General features: G+C 41.7%; 1 protein-coding gene across 5 annotated transcripts in view; it reads right to left on the minus strand.

Moving 5' to 3' along the window:
- Window positions 1-23,186, minus strand: part of EEF2K (eukaryotic elongation factor 2 kinase) — a 469,356-nt gene that overhangs the window by 254,118 nt on the left and 192,052 nt on the right. For all 5 annotated transcript variants that reach the window (XM_044089631.1, XM_044089635.1, XM_044089634.1 and 2 more), the window contains 2 exons: window positions 2,375-2,435; window positions 2,154-2,191 (listed from right to left, as the gene is read on the minus strand). In XM_044089631.1, coding sequence (XP_043945566.1) covers window positions 2,154-2,191; window positions 2,375-2,435 — 99 coding nt within the window. The remainder of the gene's footprint in view (window positions 1-2,153; window positions 2,192-2,374; window positions 2,436-23,186) is intronic.

The following is a 23,186-nucleotide window of genomic DNA, read 5'->3' on the forward strand; positions in this document are numbered from 1 at the left end:
ACACACACACACACACACACACACACACACACACACACACACACACACGGTGAGTATGGAGGGATGCAACTGATCCCCCATATTGAGGGGGTGCAGGGAGACTTGCCCCTGCAAAAATGCTTTTTAGTGTGATTATGTGCTTCAAAGTGTGAACAACACTCCATAAGTTTTCCTTATTTGTGACTGCCCAAGTGCAAGAAGATCACAAATGAGTCTTGTTCTTGTCATGGAACCAGACAATCAATACAGTGAATGATCACAATGAAAAACTGCTATCATTGTAAAGAAATATGCTAAAAATGCCAACATTACTGTGCCAAGTGAGAAAAAATAACCAGCTGAAGGTCAACTGAGAGAAGAGGACTGACATTTTCCATTCATCTAGAAAATAATCCCTGCTATGGCATATACTATCATGATGCTGCCTTTCCATGTATAAACAAACATCCACCAGTTTAAACAGCACTCCACTGGCATCAAAGAATGTCTCATGACCCTCCTTCCAAAACTCAGCAATGATTACTAGGTACAGGTTTTGCAGCAAACCTGACAAAATCCTGACCAACCAAAGTAAGAGAAGGTATGGCAAGCTCTTTCTTCTTTGAGACTTCGGGGGGTAGAGTCAGATGTGATTTAGACCTATAGAACAGAAGCACTGGAAAGGAGGGGTGGGAAAGATAAGCTAGTGTGGCATTCCACTCCTAAAAACATCTACAAAGCATGGTTTGTTTATCATAAAACCATCGTCAGTCCCAGTAACAAGTACAAGAACACAAGCCCTGGCACCTGGTTGACTGTTTCGCTGTTACAGATCAAGACTGAAAAGCCATCCCCATTACAAGGGTCATATGAGAAGACTGCTACAGGTGATAGCCTCATGTTACTTTCCAAGATGATTTGGCTCACTCAGAAACACCAAATGCAGCCAAAATCCATTGCTAGCAAATTCATTCTCAGGTTCTTTATTCTTCTGTGTATCTCCTCACTGTAGTACATATCCAGGGAAACACAGTCTCCGTCAGGTACTGGCCTGATCTGAAAAGCCATCTATCTAACTTCAGTGGTAACATAAATTCAAGTAGTGGTCTACACCCAGCATATGACCTTACTGGTACCACTAACTATATCAGGTTCTGATCTAATCTGAACACCCACAATATGGTCTCAATCTATACCAGGTAGTAGCCTGATATGAATAGCTATCACATGACCTCAGTGATGCCACAATATTCATCAGGTAGTAGCCTGACCTGAAGAGGCACAATCTGATCTGATTCTGAAACAGAAACCTCTAGGCAACACTTAAAACTGGGAACAACCAAGTTAAAAAGAAACCTTCTGCTGGAAGTTGCCTACTACCAAGACAATTTCATACAGTGCAAAAGAAGAACACCCCTTGTAACTCTGCAGAATGTCCTGGGTATTCAGCTATGATATGGGCCAAACACTCAAGTCCTAACATAGCTACAGATTGTAACACAATTTAAATATGTATGTAACACTAGCGCCACTGTTGCTTTCACTCCCTACATACATAATATAAAAACTACATGGAGGTTGTCATCTGGATAAAAGTGATTAACTGCCCTAGAAAAAACTCCACCAGGACTCTACAAATGCTGCAGAGCTCCTTGGTAATAATAAATCCATTTGCTTGTACGATGTGAGAATGGAAATCAAAAATCTGGACAGCTGGAAGAGTAGGGTCACTTTATAATTGGCTACATTTTCTTGCATAGTTTGTGTTTTTAAAAGTTCTTACCAAGATTAAAGACACACTGTCTTGTGCCTCAAAAATGCTGTTTGTGCTTCCACAGTAGCAGTACAAGTCTGGGGTACAAGAGGACACCTGAATAACAGGAGTACTACGTGGTTATATATCCATCTGCATCTCTGCTATGACATGCTTGAAAGGGAGAAACTACTTGGTAAGCTCCATAACCAGTGAATAGCTCCTTGTAGAGTCTCGCCTTATCTAGCCTGTTGCATCCTGTACACTGTTAAATAATTCCAATAGGACGGAACTGCCACGAGGCAAATCATTACACCGAAAATAAAGGGCAATATGTACAGATAAAATATGGGCACTTAATTAGGGTCATTAATGAAGATAATACATTAAAAAAAAAAAAAAAAATCACAGCACTACTCACGTTCTGAAGCATTCTCTCATAGCTCCACGACCAAACGGCTACAAAAAAAAAAAACCAAAGCACACATGAACTTTTATGTGTTTTATTAACAATGCCATTTTCATATTTGTATTACAGTAAAAGGTATGCATTCAATGAATCAAAAACACAGAACATCAGTCATTTTACTTCTACTACAACTTGAGGAAAACATGAAAGATAACTTAAAATAATGTATTTACCTGGGTTGCCATTTTAATTAACACTTCATCTTCTGACCACACTCTGGTGACAGCATTGTACCTGTAAATGTAAAAATAAATAAATAAAATAATCAGCAACATTATAAATATATAAAAAAGTACAGTCACAAAGCTAGACATGACAAATGTATCATCTGGAAAGCAGCAGTAGTGGCTGCCAATACTGTGTGTTTAGCAGCACTAGGGCAAACTGCAGTAACAACAGTCAAACATGATTCCTGAACAAAATAAAAAAGCAGGTAGCATAAATGTATATGGTTATGATAATATATTTCTCTTTCTAAATATTTTCAGTTAGTTCACGCAAGGCAAAAGAGGAATCACTTATCAGAATGAAAGCAAATAACTAGCAATTTTAAACTGAAATGTTCTGCTTCTGTAAAGATCTGTCACAGAGGACCCAGACCTTTATTGGTCTCACAGTCAATACTGGGGAATGGATATTTGAGCCCCATCCTGTCCTACACCACATAACAAGTGCTCAACATATTAGATAATCTGTGACAAGGTTCTCTGCACTGGGTAACTTGAAAATTATCCCAGGGAGTAAAATTATGCCTCCATGGGAAGCAAGAACCAGAGAAAGGCCAAAGACAAGGACTCATAAGGTCGATTCCTGAAGCACCAAGATGTCAGGAGGCCCGAATCCTGAATCACTGTCCAAGTGATAAGGTCTGGTGAAGGTGTGAATTGCTATCATGCAATGTAGCCACAGCCCTGCTGCAGTGGACTCTGACTACAGCCTTCATCACTGAACAGTTAGCTTAAAAATAATGTGATAAACATTCTGCATGGTTATGCAGGGCTCTCTCTCCTCTGCAAGAAAACAATAAGATGGACAGACTGGTCTAAGCAACGGAAAGTAAATGCTGGTTTGTTCTAAGGGAAACCTGAGCCTTGCTAAAGACTGTAAAGACTATCCTAGAGATGCAAAACCAAATCGAAACACATTTTCCAAACAGACAAATTACAAAAAAGCTAAAACAGATGGTGCAAATGGGGGAATGGACAGACCTGTCAATCATGATATTTAAGCTCTGAGAAGAATTTTGTAGAAGTATGATGTAAATAGGAAATGAGGTGGCTATGTACCGTGCAACAGTCATACTAGATGACTAAATGAAGTGAACAGTGTGAAAAATGAGCTAGAAAGCATGCAAGTCCAGCTGGTGTTTAACCAGGGCAGGACTGCCTAGTCTACCTTTTGCACAAATGCTACCTCCCTCTCCAAAAAAAGATAATAAAGGCAGTGCACTTTAGAGGAGAGTGCAGTGAGTAGGAATCAGACTGGGCTGAACACATGCAGTAGAAAGACATGGTCAGTTATAATGGGAATCTACAGATGAACATAATGGAACATGTACATAAGGACATGGGGGCAAAAAATATACAAGTTGCTCAGAGACCAGGTCACATAGGCCACAAAAGCCAATATGCACACTCACAACAAATATAGACACCTGTGTGTAGTAACAATAGATAAAATGCCAAAAGGAATATAGACAGGTCTGCCGAAAAAATTACAAAATTACAGACAGACAGACATCAGTTCTGTGCAGAGTTATGGAAAATACTTCAAAAGACAAATTTTGAGTAGGAATTTTCTGACAAACAGTAAACTGCATTATTTTACAAGTTGTAAGAGCTATTACATCAGCTTTACAGAATTTTATGACTGGGCGACACACGGGCCATGACATGGGACAGGCCAAAAGGACTGGGTGGACACAGAACATGAATGGAGTTAGGCTAGAATAACTGGGAACAAATAGGACGCAGTATGACTGGATGGCACACAGGATGTGAGCAGAGGCAGGCCAGTGTGCCTGGGTGGCATACAGAATGTTGACACAGGCAGGCCACAGTGACTGGATGACATTCAGGATGTAAACAGAGACAGGCCAGACAGACTGGTAATACACAGGACATGAGTGATGGCAAGCCAGAGTAACTCCAGATACAAAGGACATGAAAGGAGGCAGGTGTAATTAACTGACTGACAAGACAGGACATGAACAAAGGCAGGTCAATTTAGCTATCTGACACAAAGGAAGTGAACAAATGCAGGCCAGTGTGACTGAGTGACACACAAGGCACCAATGGGGGCAGACCACTGTGACTGGATGACACACAACAGATCATTGTGACTGCAGCACACAGAATATTAATGGAGACAGGCCAGAGTGACTGGGAGACACACAGATTATGAGTGGAGGCAGTTCAGAGCAACTGGAAGACACAAAGGATATAAGTGGAGGCAGGCCAGAGTGACAAAGAGGACATGAGCTGACTATATCAGGTGCCACCAGCTCCTCTCCTTAATCAGCTGCACTACTGGACCTGCTTTAGCCTCCCCCAGGTTCCATCAGACCTACGACCTATGGTGCTAACAAGATAGAAAGCACTGGTGCAATGTCATACTGTTGTCAGGGAGTGGGCATGCCCTAACCTACTAAACCCGCTGAGCATCCTTGTGAGCTCTGCTATGACTACCTTTAGGAGGTGGATGAGCAGCCCTTCCATGCACAAGCAACTTACTGACTGAAATGCACACTGCATTCGGTATGGTGCTCGCTTAGCTCTTCAGGCTGCAACTGCAGTGAGCCAGGCTGCCTCCCTCCCCAGGACGGATGAGCTACTGTCTGCTGCTCAGTCACATCCCCCCTGCATGGTCAGTCAGGGTGTCATGCTGTGAGTCAACCACAGGTCATCTGGGGTGCATTCAGGACTTTATCTCTCTGCATTACAGAGGTGAGGGAGAAAGAGCAGCCTCTTACAGGTTAATTGCATAACTGTAGCCAGTGGTTCAACTACAGACAAGAGTGTAATCTTTCCGCATTTGTGTACCTTTGAGAGCCAATCAGGAGGGCTGCTGGTATTGGATGAAGTCTATTCAGACTTCTAAAAAGCCTTTAATGCATGATGATCTACCCAGTACTCAGTTATCAGATGAGAATTCTAGCAAGTTTGAAAGTGGGCTAACAGAAGTTCCCTTCGGGTGGGACTTGTATTCTTGTATTCCTTCATATCTTACCTCAGGGATATTAGGAAGCAGTTAACGGCTTTTGATGGCACAAGGATTTACAACCATATAGGAAAGAGAAAGGATGATGAAGGATATGAAAATTTAAAGAAATGACTGACTAATAAAAAGTACATACTTAGGAACAACAGCTAAGTACAAATAAATAAATAAAAAAAGGGAGGTGGCTTGGAACTGTAATTAAAAACATTAAAATATCCTGAAGGTGGCACTTCAGAGTGAGGAGTCTGCAGGATTATAGCAACCCTTGTAACAGAAGAGCGGTGGTGTAGCTTGCCTCTGTATCACGCTGCTGAATACTCCTCTGACTTCCCGCATATATCTTAGATTTCCAGACATTACTTCATTAGAACGCCAAGCAAAAAGACAGACATTATTCATCCTAGATTAACAAGTACTGTTATGTGTCACATGATGAAAGGCTACTGAATGAATTACTTTCATGAGGCGTAGGGAAGAACATTAAATGAAGAAGTGGACAGACAGCTCTTTTCACAGAAAGAAGTGGGGTAGGACCAGCAGGCTTTACTTGAGACTGGGAAAAAGGCACAGCTTAAGAAAAGATGAAGTATTCTTCACTGAAAGAGTAGCAAATAGGAGAAATATGTTTTTTCCAACCCGCACCCACCCACTTCCCCACAAGGAAATGGTGAAGGCAGCAAGGATGCTGAGAACAGAATGGATGTCACTGCATGAAGACAGTGATAGTGTCATATACAAAGACTGGGGAGATGGTGGCTACTGAGAAGAAAAGATGACATTTCCTTTTGTCAGATTTGTATATACTGTTTGCTTTTTGTTTTTTAGTTTTCACTGCATTGCTATTTTACATAATTTCCAAGATTTCTCAGTACAAACTCTTCTTCTTTGTGTCAACTACATAAAGAAAATTAAACTATATCATTCCTGCATTCACAGCCTGCAAATGCACCAGTAAATGTATTAACTTAACTAGCAATGTAGAGATAGATATGGCTTCAGCTATCCTACCTCAACAAAAATCCCCCTAACCATGTTCTTACAACTTTAAAAATAAAAAAAAAAAAACAATTTAACTGCCAAGTCCAAAAACACCACCATATAAGGACAACAAAGAACAGTCTCACAATGACGATGTAATACAACCCTCCCCCAAAAGCCACGGCTGAGAACTTCACAATGTTGTTCAAATAATAACATTTCATTCAGGTGTAGGGTAGCAGGACTACTGCTGAGAAGTTGATATTGTCCTTTTATTATTTTCTGAAACAGGTAAACTGGCAGCATAATTGCAGACATTGCTATATCGTACGGAACTGCTCAGTTTTGGAACTGGAAACTTTTTTTTAACATTCTACACCAGAAGATGAGAATCTTAGCTTTTGTTTTCTGTGCTACTCAGTTAAACAAATTTCCTACACAGATTATACTGTTGCAGCTGCAATGTCTACATTTAGTAAATTATGTACCAGCTACAAACACTGTTTTACAGGGGGTGCAAAATCAATTACAAATGTTTTAATCTTTGATATTCTCAGAAAACACACTGCAGAGAAGATCTACTGTTCTAAATGCACACTAGCACGTCCAGCTACTGCAGTGGATAAAGTTTTGATTATCACCCTGATATCCTGGCTTGAATTCACCCCGTATGCTAGAGAAGCTAGTAAAGTGAATGGCAGGAATAATGAGGTAATGCCAGCTTGCATCTGTCAGGAAAGAAGGTGGGGCAGGAATGCCAGCAGTCCATATTCCATGCTAGAATGGACAGTGAGGACTGCTGTTTGTATGGAAATACTTGCTTCGAAAGGGGCTTCTGATGGGGTACATCACTTGCAAATGCAGGTGAGACTCCATTGTTAAGATCTACTGCATGCCAAACCCTTCAGTATTTATTAGCTAGCATGGTGGGCAGTAGGGTAAAGACCCAAAAATTCTGTTGATGGGTGCCTGGATCGTAGCTGAGCTGTGGCTGCCAATGGCCCACTTATGGAATGAATGGACAGCATCATGGAGATCGGCCACATGGTCAGCACATACACTGGGGGGGGGGGGGATACAGCTAAACATCTCATCCTAAAGACACTTATCTTAATGACCGTCAAAAAGACAGCAATCTTACCAGGGCAGACCAGATTTCCATAATCCCATTAACAGTCTCCATCAAACCACAGGCATAACCTGGAGTCTCCCTCACATGGGCAATATTTGGTAACCCTGCCACGGCAGGTGCCCACAAAGCTTCCTCATTATTAGATACCCAAACTACCTCACAGACACCTCTTATTCCATAGGAGCAGTGGCTCCCAGCATCTTCCCAGTGTGCCAAGCGCATTGTATGACACAGTGTGACTCCAACAACTATGAAAATGAACCTCTTTTTTCTACTTGTATCTGTGATGTCATCCTCTCAGTCACTTCCTAAAGCTCATGAGCACAGCTGTGGATAACATCACAGACTAACCAGCGAAGTGAGACCTTTGTCCTACGATACAACTCAACTTCTCCTCCAAGGGCCAGTATGAATCCAGTAGTACTGCAATTGCTGCATTTATCCTCTGATCAAACTCCTGATTCTTTCTACCCCCATTCATGAATTGGACCCCGAGATATTTAAATATGAAGAAGCCTCCCCCCAACTGCTGAGAACAATTCACTCTTACTTAGGACAAAAGAGTGACTTCTTATTTTGGAAGTGCTAATTTTCATAGGTTCATAGGTAGGTACTAGGCTATCATCCCTGTGGCCTATATATGCCTAGCCAAAAAGGTTCCCTGGCTTTCTCCACTAAAGAAAATTATTTTCTTGTGCCCCTCTTAAGCAGTGCCACAGAAGTGATCCCCGGGGTGAATTTTCTATTTCCCATCCAGTCGTCAAGATTTTTCTTAAAGAGGGCCAATGAGGAGCTTTGCTTAACATGAATGAGTAGTTTGTTCCAGAGTATGGGAAGTCTCTGGGACAGGAATCTATCCCTCCAGCATGTTATGTTTATTGTGGCGATGAGGTTTAGGTCCCTGGATCATGTGGTTCGGAGAGACTGTGATTTCTTTAAGTGTAGCATGTCCAGCACCTCTGGGTTTGATATAGCTTTGTATGTTAGGCAGAGATCACCTCTGAGTAGGCGATATGTGACCGAGTAGAGCTGGAGTTTTTTGAGACGGTGTGCGTATGGCATCTGTTTGAGGCCGGTAATCCTCTTAGTGAGGTATTTCTGTGGCCTTTCCAATTGTTGTAGGTGTCTTATGAGATACATGCCAAATGGGGCATTGTACTCTACAATGGGTCTGATGAGGGATGAGTAGAGAGGAACAATGTCCTCCTTTTTTCTAGAGGAAAACCCTTTTGTGATGAGGAGTGCCACATAGAAGGACTTCCTGACTACTGTGGCGATGTGGTTATCAAAGGAGAGACTACTGTCCACTTGTGTCCCGAGGTCTCTTATCACACTTTCAGTGTTTAGTGAGCTACCTCTTATGTGGGAGCTCATGGGTACCGAGTTTTTCCCAAAGGGGATGACAATGTACTTCTTGGCACTGAGCTTGAGGCCATGACTTTGACACCAAGCATCTGTCTCTGTGAGGCCCTTTTGTAGAATGTCTCCATCATTAGGTGATTCTATTATGGCTCCCAGTTTGCAGTCATCTGCGAACTTTGTTAGCCAAAGACCTTCTGTGTTGGCCTGCACTTCATAAAAGTAGATGCTAAACAGGAGAGGACCCAGGACCGAACCCTGTGGTACTCCACTCGTCACTGGTCTGAAGTCAGACTTGGAGTCAGCTACTTTTACTGTGTGGGTTCTGTCAGTGAGCCAGTTGGTCACCCATCTTGTGACATAGGGATTTATGCCCAGTGTAGTCAGTTTATCTACGATTCCAGAGTGGGGGAAGGTATCGAAAGCTTTGGCGAGGTCAAGATAGGCTGTGTGCACTACCTTGCCCTAGTCTACGGCTCTAGTGACTGTTTCAAAGAAGTCAATCAGGTTTAGTAGACATGATCTACTTTTACAAACCCAAACTGAGTGAGGTCCAGGGTTTGGAGGTTACCTATGTCTTTGTTTATAAGCTCCAAGATGATGGTGCGGTAGTTTCCAGGGTCTATGGTGGCACCCCCTTTGTGGACTGGGATAACTGTCGCTGTGCGCCATTCAGTAGGCACACAGCCTGAGGTGAGGCTATGATTGAACATGGCACTTAGCTGGGGTGCCAGTTTGCTCTGTAATTCGTGCAGTATGCAGCCTAAGATGTTGTCTGGCCCCATGGATGCTGTGTTCTTGGCTTTGGAGAGTAGGGTCTTTACTTGTGCATCCGTGATTACAGGGGCTTTGTATTCTTCTGGTATTAAGAGGGGCCCTTGGAGGGTAAGAGGGGGGTAAAGTTAGCACTGAACCTATCTGCCAGGATGTTGGCAATATCAGTTGGTTCTGTATATTTAGTGCCATTGCGTTGTAGCTCAGAGCAGATCTGAGTGTTGCCACTGAGATTCTTGACAAAGCTGTAGAATGCTTTGTGGTTGTCTTTGGAATCAATGGCAATTTTATGAGGGATCTCAGCTTCTTGCTGAGGCTGACCAGGGAGTTCCCCCAATCTTGGGATTTTACTCTTTTTTGCAATAGCTTCTTCCTTCTGTTGTAGAGTTTGTTTATGGCAGAGGACCACCAGATTGGCTTCCTTTTTTTGGAGGATAATGTCTTGGTTCTGTTGGGGATGGCACAATCCATGCACTCGTGTATGTGCTTATGCAGTGCATTTGTGTAAGATTCAGCAGTCGTACCTCTATTTTCGGTCTGCATGGGTGTCGTGAAGTTTGCCACTTTGTCTTAAGAGGCATGAAGTTGGTTTTGGAGTAGTTTTTGATGGTGGTTTCCTTAACGGGAGGTGGGGGTGGGATATGTATGTCTAGGGTGATTAGCTTGTGGTCGGATCTGACCAGCGAGGTAATGACCAGGTCCAGGATATTACTGCCCCTGGTGGGGGTGTGGACAAGCTGATCCAAGGCTTTGGAATTTATGAATTCCAGAGAACATTGAGTAAATGAGTTGGTACATGAGTAGTTTTCCAGTTGATGGTGGGGTAGTTAAAATCGCCCATAATTAAAGTATTGGGTGGTACCTTAATATTTTCCAGTATCTTAAGAAATGAAGAGTGGGAATCCTGGGGCATGGTGGGGGATCTGTAACAAGCTACAACCTGGATTGCAGTCTTGTCCAGTGTTAGTTGCACATGGATAATTTTGGATGCATTACGTTGAGCAACTAGCCTGGAGGTGTGAATATCCTTAATGAATATGGACACGCCTCCACCTTGCCGAAAGGTGTGGTATGAATTATAGCCTGGTAATGCATAGGTGCTCTCTGGAGCCTTGAACCAGGTCTCTGTCACTGCACAGATGTCAATGTTCTCCATTTTAAGGAGTGCCTTGAGTGAGTGCATTTTGAGGTTTAGACTTCTAGCATTGAGTAGCATTATGCTCAGAGTTTGCTTGCTTGTACCTGTTACAGTGGTAAATTTAGCATTTGAACCTTGCCTAAAAAAGGCACTATGAGGTGGTAAGACCCTTAGCCAGTATCCGGAATACTAGGGGTGACAGGTGCAGGCCATCTCTGGCAAAGCATCGTGGTCTGTCGACCATGTCGTCCCAGGCAGACAGATACCGGATCCCATTAGAGTGACACCAGAAGCTTAGCCAGTTGTTGGAAGTCACTCATTTTGTCCTTGTACTGTGGTATCATTCTGGGCGATGGCAGGATGCTACTCAGGGCTAGGGTCATACCTGCCCGGGCTACAAGATCCGAGAGCTCCTCCATGTCTCTTTTCATGTAGTCCAGGGAGGTACGTCTCAGGTCATTCACACCAACATGGACAATGACATAGTTGTATTTGTACTTGTCGTGGAGTGACCTGAGTGTGTGCATTATGTGGCAGATCCTGGCACCCGACAGGCAGCTGACAGTAACTTTTTCCTTGTTTAGCCTGGTGAGTGGGAAATCAGTGTGCCTGACTATAGAGTCACCTATGACTAGTGTGTTGGGTATGCTGTTTTGCCTTATAGGCTGAGGTTGAGTGGCACAGTGAATTTGTGGGCTATGTGTCATCTGGGTAGTGTTGGTGGGGGGGTTGCCTGTGATTCAGTTTGGGAGGTCTCTGTTGCTTGAGCATATTTTTATTGAGAGCCTCCGTCATGCCACCCTTTCACACATGCTAGTGCACCACTCCTGTGTATACCTGAGATCACAGTCACATGAATCCCACTTAAATACAATACATGTGCTCATCCCCTTTTTAAAATTTGGATCAGCACCCAAGACGGCCAGTCTAGATTTATGGTCCCTACTTTCCATGTTACAACTAAAAGGCAAATTAACCATGACACGACAGCAATAACTAGTGTCTTCATCAGTTTTGATCAGATCCGCTAACCAACCTGCAAATACTCCATTGAAAACCTCTTTAACTAGATGACTTTCTTCACAAGTCCACTAGTAAGTCTTAAGGTTACCTCCATGGCAAGTACTAACCACCTTTCTGCCATAGTTTCTTGTTACCACTTCAACTAGTGAGGTGTTGAACAAGGTCCATTTAAACTTCACATACTCAACCTCTCCTAGTACACAGGAGAAGCTTTTCCAAATGTAGTAGCTGAATTTATACTACACACAGGCATCTGCTAGGGGATCCTGATATTCATATTCACTACATATTTGGATTACCAGGGTTTGTCAAACTGCTGCTGCTCTGGTTGTCTGACTACCAAGTGGTGAGCAGCTGACAGCTCAGCACTTCTCCTGACCTGAATGACCACAGTACATGGCCTCAGTATTGATGAAACTACTGCAAAGGTGATCACTGACATTGGCCTACAGTGTTCTGATACCAGCTACACTTACAAGCAGGCATATTTGTGAAGCTGGTCTTTGTTATTGACAACGCATGACTATAGAATGGAAATTCAGTAAAAATTCATATCATGCAAGCCTTGCCTCCCAATCACAGTCCTCTAGGTATTACTGTCATTCTCCACATAGGAGACAAAGGTATCCCAGCAGACCCACATCATCAGTAGGTAGCACCTTTCAAATATTACAATGAAGATCTCCAAAAGAGTCAAATACTCTGAACAGCCGTTAGGTACATATGCACAAACAACAGACAGAATTTTAACTTCTACAGCTTGCAGTCACAGTAACATAAACTTTTTATTTACTGGCACACATTCCAGCTACATAAAATGTGGATATATGCGTGTGCAACTGTGCATGTGTGTATGCCTGTGATTGTAAGTGTATATATATATATATATATATATATATATATATATATATATAAAAGCAGAGGTGTATGTGTGCGTGCATGTGCGACCATGTGTGTGTGTGTGTGTGTGTGTGTGTGTGTGTGTGTGTGTGTGTGTGTGTGTGTGTGTGTGTGTGTGTTTGTGTTTCATGGCCAGGCAGCACAGTTAACTATATGCACTTTAGGTGGTTGTGAGGTGTGTTTCTTGCTGATTTCTTTGGTTCTTTCCTAAGTAGTACACATGGCCATGTGCTCCTTACAGTACCAGTCTGTGGCCCTGCCTATTACCACATATTTAACTTTGGTATTTGTGTATCAGACTGTCAAAATGTTGACATCTGTATGAACATAAAATAAAACCTTAGCTGCCAGAAGACTGAGCAAGCCTCCTTGTAGCTTCCCTGTGTAAGTCTGTATCACCCACACCTACATAAACAAGAAATGTAGTTTTACTTTATCATTTGACTTACTACAGGCTCAGTCTTCTCCACCCTAACTTGGTGTTTTTTCCAGCCAAGTCCTGTGCTCAGGGATGTCCATGTGCCTAACAGATGTATACTATGACATACCACATTGACAATGTAAGCAAGCTTGTCCCAAAGCCTGCCAATCAACCCCTAGCTACTAGTGCGCACTCATATATAAATCAAGAAATAAAAGCACAGATGGGGCACCACATTATAAAATTAAGTGATGCAAGAAAACAGACTTCCCTGGTTTATACATAATGCCAGCAGCAGCTACTGGAGGGACAACTCATTTGCAAGAAGGTGGTGGTTGGATATTCCTGACCCATCAAGAAGGGATTCCTACTAAATCAAATAATACTGTAATAATAACATTTGTTACAGCTAACTAAACAGGACTGCCCCATGCTAAGATTTCAGCCTGATTGAACGTCAAGCAGTACTTCCAATGAACACCCAAGACCAGAGCTTACAAGACGGAGAATAGATTTCCCAAAAGTGGCTATATTTTCCAAAGTCTAGTTCAGAGAACAGTATCTGATTAATGTAAGAATCAAGGATCAACTGAATGCATCTGCATCACAGACTCATTCAGAGACATTCCTGAAGCAAGCACTGCAGACAGCTTCTTCTGTAACAGAGTGGGTATGACGTTAGCATTTTCTGCAGGGCTGCTGGCTGAGTGATGGCAAAACAAAATATGTCAGTCCACTTAGAAAGTATCTGCTTGACATTCACAAGTCCTTCTCTCCCGGATGAAAAATAGATGAACAACTCATCTATTTGGCCCGTCAAGAAGCGACTTCTATTAAATCAATTGATACTGTAAGAATACATTTGTTACAGTTAACTACTGAGGATTCCCCAATGGTTGAACTGATGGTGAAAGATAATGCAAAAGTCAGTCCACTTATAAAGCATGGCACAGGTAACACCTCAGTTATCAGTGCACATCCAGGGTGTGAAGGGTTCTCTTCTTCCTTGGTTTCTGCTAGCACAAAAAAAAAAACTGTAAGGGTAATGGACTGGCTCAGAGGAAGTTGTTTATCTAAACACTCAAAACAGAAAATACTCAGAACCACTAAAATGGATGAAGCCCACAATAAAGATTCACACTGTAGTGAAAGTAAAACAAAGCAAGCATGCATGCAATATTAGATAACTTATTTACCCCTGGCTACATCTTTTGCTTTCTCCACTGTGGGAAGCATACATATCCTTACATATTAGGGCTGAAGCTCTGAAATGTGTTACTTGGAGTGGGTTACCACCAGGAATTAAGTTATACAAGAAATTAATTTTAGTGCAATCAAGTTAGTAGACTCAAAGTACGGGCAGGCAAACATGTGTAACATGAATTGCAGGCCTCACAGAAGGAGGGAATGAAGTACAAGCCTCACAAAAGAAGGAAGGGGGGGGGGGTTCCTCAGTGGAAGACACAGAGATTCACTACTCCTTCCTTTACGGAACTGTTTAATCAGTTGGTGCTGGGATACTATTCAGCCCTCCACAAAGCCATGATGGGCAAAAATAAATGAAACATTCACCTTGATCATGGAATTACTGACACTCAAATCATTAAGATGCCTGAGGAAAGTCAGAATCATCTAGAAAATTAACTGAAAAGGGAAGCATAGGACACCATTCAGCCCAGACAGAAAACCTTTCTTAATTAGTAATATAAGCCTGATGAGTGGAGGGCCTCCAAGCATCCCTAATCGAATTACCTTCGAGACCCCACACTCAGAGTTGCCGGAACAAAGTGGTTTATATTACTAAACATGCTCTGACCTTCATCTGGCTATGTTCCCTAGCCAGAACTGTACAAGACGGCTAAATGCTGTCAATGTATTTGACATAGCAGGAGGTGATGTCACTCACCTCCTGCTATTCACATTACCATACCATTATACAGTCAACAGTATGTTAATTCTACTATTTGCATGGGGGGCTAGGCCCCCCTGCACCCCCACGCTCCCTGCACATTAAATATACCAACTCCGAGATCGCACTACATTGAGGAAATGGGCTAATTCCCTGTTCCTCACTGAAACATGATCTCCCTGCACAATGTCGAACCTAAACGCTCAAATTACACTACCCATTCACTGTAGTGTAGTTGATGCATTTTGGTTCGATATTCTGCTGACTTGAAAACTGCAAGTCGACCGATGCAGTTTCAAGGTTTTCAGTTGCTGTGACGAAAAGGGATTAAATCCTGACTATAGTCCAGGGGACTCAGGTACGACTAGTGGTTTAGGTATCTAAGGTGCTTGGCAGGAAATGAAGGGGTGTGCCCATCCCAGGACAGAAGGGCATTTGTGTGGGTGCTCCCGTTGAGGTTTGGGATGTTGCTGTGAGGAAGTATGGTTCAAGGAGATGAAAGGTTGATGGACTTGGCTGAGCTGCTGCGGAAGTAGGGTGACAACATGTCCCACTGCATGCCTGCTCCTCAGAAACAATCATTCAACTGCAAGGGTGGGGGAACAATGAAGTTATGCCACTAAAGAGGATAACCCCCCCACAGCTGAAAGTGAGGGCAAGATCCCCCCAAGAAGCTCCTAGGTTTCATGTGCAGCCTAAATCAAAGGAAGTCTGGGGAGGTAAAATGGAGCTAGTAGACCCATTTATGGATATAAGGCACCAGGATAGATACCACAGGATGAAGCAGGGGTGCAAAAAGTGCTAACAAATAAATAAATAAATAAAATAAAAAGTAAAGAAAAAAACTTAACATTTTCAAAAACACATGTAAGAGATGGAGTAGTGGTAATCAGACAGAGAAATAAAAAAGTTAACCTAGCCATGAAAGGGATGCACAGCAGGAGTCACATGACTATTCAAATTCTAATCTGTCAAACACAGGTATTCAGGGAAGTATGTACAGGGTATGCAAATGTAAACTTTACTGAGTTTCCATTCATGGTGTTAGGAAGGCACAAGCTTTGGAAAGGCTATTTGTGGGTTCCCAATGCACGTGTGTGTGTTTGTGTGTGTGTGTGTGTAATGTTGCACGTCTCATTCTCCTCTGACACTACTACATACTTTGGGGATTTACGTCTGTGTATCAGATTCATGTGACGTTGTAGCTTGCTTCCCTTCACTGAACTGGAGCGACTCCAGCAATACTTTAAATTAATGGTAGTCTGGGACTGCAATCCGCTCCTGAATTTACTCAGGGTTGCCATGTTTTTTTCTGTTGTTTCTTCAGTGTAAAGGTATGTGGTATACACTGCTATTAGTGTAGGTGGATTTGTTACATTAACTTCAGTATTGTAGGTCTCAGTGTGTTAATCAACAATACTCTGTACCACAACAATAAAGACTTAAGTGGGAATGCCTGAAACAAAGAATGTAGCCAATATACAAGTACAAAAATAAGTAACACAGTGACAAAAAAACTGAATCAATTTGTGAGATTTAAAAAAGAAGTCGCTTTAGATCCTTGGATCTTCTAATTTATGTACATAGAAACTATATAAATTACATAACCTAGGTGTTCTTTGAGTCAGTCTTGTACTTTGTTCCATTTTTCAGGAACTGAAGGGTGAGCCAAGAACAGGGGGTAGGGCTTAATTATTTAGAAAGTCTGCAATATGTGCCAAGATGTGCGCTGCCCTAGAACATGGTGTTCTCTCTCCTGAAGCTACTTAGAGGCCCATGTAATACTAGACTGCAAACAACACTGATCACTCCATCTCTTAAAGGGTTCCACATAAGGAATGACACGCTTGCTATCTGAGAGTGAACTTCTACGACCTTTCACCCCAAACATAAAATAACCCAGGAAGCTACACATTTGAAAACAGTATCTCTGTTTTACAGGACTTCTGATCTGGCTTGGTAATAATGAATGTTTTGCTTGGGTTCTACATTGTATTAAGCATTACATTCAAAAATGGTTTACTTTTCTGTTTATTTAAAAGGATGACAGGCTAATCTAAAATTGTTTGCTTTCAGCTATGAGCCAAGGCAAAAACAGGAGCAACAGCTGTCAGAAACACCCACTACAAACATATATCATGAATAAAGATTACTACAGAGGAATTCTAAAGGGGAACAAAAAAAAAATCACAATACATTAATATGCAGATTTTATATAAGAGCTGAAAATTTACATCCTAAACAAACTGTATTCTAGGCATTCTGCTTCATATCTAGCATACATTCATGAAGACCACTACTAAAAAAGTTCCACATTACTCCAAAAACACAAGCTATAAGGAGAATACATACAAACAGTTACGTATTACTTGCTTATAAATCTGTACAAGAGCTTCATGGCATAAACATGAAACAAATGTAATCACCATTCACAACAGCTGTCACAAAACAAGAGACATGGAGCATAAACATAAACACTGACGTCTGAATACAGCTACTGCCCTTCTAAAGTGTTTTTTTTTTTTTGATGGGGGAGTCACCCTCTTCCACCACCTCACCCCTGCTACATATACATACTAACTCTGAGACTGCTGTATCTTGGATTAAAGAGAATTCCTAAGACGGTGCAGTCTTGATCTATTTATACAAATGGCATTAAGTGCTCATTATTAATAATTGCAGTTTACAATGGCACACAATATCTCTCGTTTTTGCACGTTACTCCTAGACTATGTTCAAGTTACAGAAGTAAAGGTCAAACTAAGGAAAGGTTATATCTGAAGATTCAGGAAATAAGACTATCATGGGCTACCTCATATTTTAAGCAAGGAGGGTTTGGAAGGAAAGAAAGCAGGGAAATGGGACAGATGCATGTAGGGGCACAAAGGAAGTCAAATATACAGTTAAGGAAAAGGCAAGGAGAAAAGATGACAGCTACTTTGTGTCAAGAACAAACAGCAGTGAGTACCAAAAGTGGAAGCTGGTTTGGCAGCTTTAAGTCACTGGAAGGTGCTCAGAGTAGGAGCATTTAGTTCTTAGTATGACATGTTGATCTGCTTTAGTTCTAAAGAGAGACATACAGTCATCTTCCTTAACAAAATAAGAAGAAGGTCTAAACAAAGAGACCCACAGAGAAAAAGGCATGATCACTGCATTTCAGCCTAGCACAGGGCCTTTGTGCACAGAAGTCACTACCTGAATTTTTTCTGAGATGGTAGCGCCATATTCGAACATTTACTCTAATGAAACAGAAGGGGATGACTTTAAATAACGCAAATTATGTAAAACTGTGGGGAGGAAAATGTCAGTTCTTTCTTTGACACAAATCACCTGTTATGTCAAATGTGGTAAGGTGATTGATGTTCTCTCCAGGAGAAAGGAGCATGACGAGATCTTGCTAAGTTAGATCTGCGAGCCTTTAAGGTTGCTGTCTGAGTCTAAGCAGGTGATAGAAAGACTAAACTCTAGCTACAGTATTACTACCCCTTTAACTAATACAATCATAATGTCAACACAAGAGTAATGAGAAAACTTCCAGTCTACCTTGAGTTGATTATCTTAGTTTTAAGATTGTGAAACTAAGCATTCACTGGCAGTAATTGATCGAACATCATTTCCTGCCACCTGCAACTGTACACCTTTAAAACGAAGTCCACAGAGAAGCAGTATTCCCTGTGAAAAGGTACACTGCACAATTACACTGGCATCCCCAAAAGTACCATTTTATGTTTGGAAAATGTCTGCTATAAAACCAACTGAAAATGCAGTAAGTTCATTTTACTGAGAAAGTGGGATGGGCCAGGCAACAGCACAGCTAAAGCATGAAGTATAGACTGGACACTAAGAAATTCAACAGACAGATGATTTATGAAAACAGGAGCAGTCCCAAAACTGGCCCTAGGAAATCAGGTAGTGACAAAGGCAGGGTGAAATGTGGTGTTGTTGACCTTCATTCTGAAAATCTGTGTGAAAGACAGTAAAAGAATCTTGTGATAGGGCGTATAGCCACACCAAAACATGCTACTTCCTGCAGAAGATGTGAGTCATTAACCAAATTACACGATTTGATTAGATCCACAACAGCAGTGAGTAAGAAGAATGTGCATGAGAAGGTAGAGGGCTGTCTATATCCCCCCTCTATGCCTAAGCTATCTGTTAATAGTCCGTATTTAGCTGAACAGTCTTAGATCTTGTTTATGATGGTTTTCTCAGTTTTGCTTAAAGTAGTCCTGTATGCCTGACACGACAGCTCCCAGTGTCTCTTCACAATTGCTAGGCATACCAAACACTCCTTTCGTCCATGGACTTGTTCTGACCAGTGTTCGGAGCTAGTGAGGATATTGATGTGTCCTAAGGCAATGTTATACTGCTGCCCTTGCAGCATTTTTACCTATATCCAACTGCCTGCACATATCAATAATACTCCAAGGGTAGGACGTGCAATGGCATCAGTGCTGAACTGCCTCTCATTTCCACAAGGGGCTGAGATCAGCAAGATACCCTGCCCACCCTCAGGCAGCATCGCATAGTGGTCTCCCTGGTTTCCTGGTTTCTAACAGGGAAACTGAATAATGCTAGTGTGCCCCAAGTATGCCTGCCCCCCCCCCCCCACCAGTTGGGTGCACCTATCCTCTGTACCTACCTGTCAATTACTCAGGCTTATTTAAACTCAGTTTGCCTGGATCGTAGACAGGGATTTATCTCTCTACGCCACCAATGCAGATCATATCTTCATCTTTTATGCCATTTTAGCTCCACGTGGCTCATTTTAGCTGGTTAGTATTAGCAGGAATACAGTCAGGATTTTTGGAACTGTATGCCAACTTCCAGAATGTAGCATCCCTCCACCATCACCCAAGTGTAGTCCCACCCTAGATAGGGCATGTTTCTGGTTAGCATGTTTTCCATACTGAACACACATTCAGTCAAGCAGGCTTTCTGAAAAAATGTCATTTAAAATCAGTACCTTAGCAAAATGCAACTACGGTAACCACGTCAGGGCTTTTTTGAAGACTTTAATTCCAGCACATTTCCTTACAGAAAACAAATCAAGTCTTTTTAAAATAAAAGTTTACATCAAGGCATGCATGGCTTAGCTACAGTGCTGTTTTACAATTTGTCTGATGAGGACTGCCAAACTGATGCAATTTTGTTTTTACAATCTATCCTTTCTACCACAAAGCACTTGGTGTCTCTGTACGATGACAAGGCTTAGATGCTATGACTTCTGGTATCTTGTCTGTGATTCACTTATAATGGCAGTGCTGCAAATCACAGTCGTCTCAGGCAGACTCTGGAAACAGTTTTTTTTTTTTTCACTGCTTCAGTGTGATTTATCTGCTGAAATGCCATTCATGCTATATTTACATTTTACAAACTAGCTAAATTACAGTTTTTTGTTATACAGCCAGTTTTGATGGTTAACTTGCTTCACTGTCCCCAGAGCTTTAGTGCCCCTGGCTTAGTTAAACCCTGCTGTTGGACATTTTCTCCACTAAAACTAACTACATAACCAGCTTTAGGTCCCTGCAAAACTTTGGCTGCAGGGGGCCCCCTTAATCATGTCCTTGCAAAACCCGTGGCTGCAGGGGGCCCCCTTAATCATCCTTGACTGTGTTGGGGCCCCACAAAAGCTACTGCTGACTGGGGAAAAAATGAGGAAGAAAAAATGTATTAATTTACTAATTATGCTCTTTAACATGAACAGGGCTGTGTTACGACCTTGTTAGGATGAAACTAATAATGAACATGAGCAGGGTAAGCACTAGAGGTCAGCAGCCCAGAGTGACTTATCTCAGTGAAAACTTTGCATTTTAAGAAGAGCTGATGCTTCCAATCATCAGGGATAGTTTTCTCTTGCAGGTAGTTTTATAAATAATACCAGAACACCAGATATTATAAGTCTCAATTTCTTTGCTTAAAAATTCAGTGTAATCCGAAAAATAATAGAATAAAGGCTCAGAATCAGGAATACATTTAAATATTACTCTACTTCACTTAAAAAGTTACTTGAATAACATCTTTTGCATCAGCATGCATTTTTGGACAATAAGTATAAAACTCAGATGTCTAGATCGATTGACTGTTTGTAATCCTGAAAGAAAGATTTACCAGCAAATCAAACTTTTTACAAAGGACAAAGCAAAAGTATGAACAAAATCAGGGGCGATCTCTGAAATCAGAGACAGTGACAGGTATGCATTATTCCTCAATGAGCTAAATAAAACTGACTTATCCCTGCTACTGTTTGGTGACTGCTAAATAGCATTCACTGATCTCATGTAGCAGTACCAGTGTTGCACAATGTATTGCTGTTTGCTGAAATAAGTACAAAAGTAGTACTGCTATGGCTTATGCCTGTGTGTGTGTGTGTGTGTGTGTGTGTGTGTGCGCGCGTGTGTGCGCGCAGTGCACCCAATAATGCCAGGACACAGGCATTATTCTTCTGTGTATCAGTAAAAAATGTACCTAACAAATAATTATATTTCAAAGGTAAAACATAAAACATTAAATATATCACAGAACATTCAGACACTTAGATATTCTTGGAGTCTGGTGGCCCTCACTCACAAGACTGTCTAAATGGATAATAGGAATTACCTTAATCATCCTTGACTCTGTGGAGGCCTCCACAAAAGCTGTTGTTGCTTGGAGAAAAATGTATCAATTTTTCTGAATGCACTGTTTAACCTAAACAGTGCTGAGATATGTCCCTTTTCGGATAAAGCTGATAATAGCCTCTGTTTTCAACCACACCCATTCCAAAACCAGCTCTGCTCAAATGTGTGTGTACAGAAAGCTGCTACAGATTATAAGGGGCTGAGGATTGTGTGGTAATTACAACTTTAATTTTCATCACAGTCAAACCTTACAGGTGCGCACATGAATTCATTATAGCTGGTGTTTGAACTGAGGGCAGTGTTTCTCACAGAGCTCAGAGGTGTACAAAGAAGGTTACTATAGCTTGTGTAGGAGTGATGTACTGTCTAGGAGCAACAAATTAAGAGTACATTACTGAAATCTTTCTCACAATCACACATCAGGCACATATACAAGTGGCTGCCTTTGAGGGTTAGGGGGTGAAGAACATGCTATGTGTATGTATATCAGCAGTCACTTGAAATATATGACAAAGGCAATTCGAACCTCTGCTTTCATCCCAGTCTAACACCAAAGGGATGCATAGGCAGTGGCTATCACTTGTGGGTGGTTAGGGAGTCAGGCAGTATTTCTAGATAAGACTTATGTATTCCCACAACTACTGGCTTGTTAGTTTACTGTGAGCTACTATTTTGTCAGCTTTGAACATTAAGCTTTGGCACAATTCATGTCTTCATTGAAAAAAAAAATAAGACTGCAGTTATTTTCTTTTTCATGACGTTGTTTAGGCCACCACTGGAGTAAAATGTTGAACAATGCTCTAAAATGCATCCCAGACCATCTGTAAACCTATGGCTTCTTGGGCCCTGACTTATTTGAGTTATTTCCTAAATGGTTATCATTGTGCTGTCTTGTTCAGGAAAGGTGTGCTGAAAGGATGCAGGGAAAACTAAAGCTGAACAGCAACAGTGAATGTCTTTCCTTAATCATAATTTCTGTTCAAGCCACTATTGGATGAAAAAAAAACTTTAAAATGCACCTCAGAGCATATAGAAAGATATGGCTTCTTGAAAAAGCTGAAAGTAAGGCAAAATGTGAGAAAAGGAAGAAAAAAGTAGTGTGCATGGCATGGGGAGCTTAGGGGGGGTCAGAGGAGGGGACTGGAGGGTGTATGGGGGGGTTGAAATGGTAGGCCTAGTCATCATTTCACTTTAAGTCCAGACCTGTACATAGAGTTGTTGTAATGTACCACTGTTGCAACTAAATGCCAGTAACTGTAAGTGTCCCTTTGTTAGACAGGTCAACATAGTGTGGTACATAGGCCTGTTGTAATGTAAGAGCTTGTAGCTACAGGTCTGTCTGTGCATACTACTCCTAAAAGTTTGTAGCATGAGCTAATAGGTTGCTTAGGAGAGATGGCATTGACAGGATGATACTTGTACTGAAAGTGCCTAGGGGCCCCTAACTTGACATTTGCTGGGGGCCCCCAAAATGTTAACACCGGCCCGCTACCCTCTGCATACAAAGGATAT

This window comes from Protopterus annectens, chromosome 12.part0 (assembly GCF_019279795.1).
Source record: "Protopterus annectens isolate FY-2018-M chromosome 12.part0, PAN1.0, whole genome shotgun sequence".
Classification (NCBI taxonomy): Eukaryota; Metazoa; Chordata; order Ceratodontiformes; family Protopteridae; genus Protopterus; species Protopterus annectens.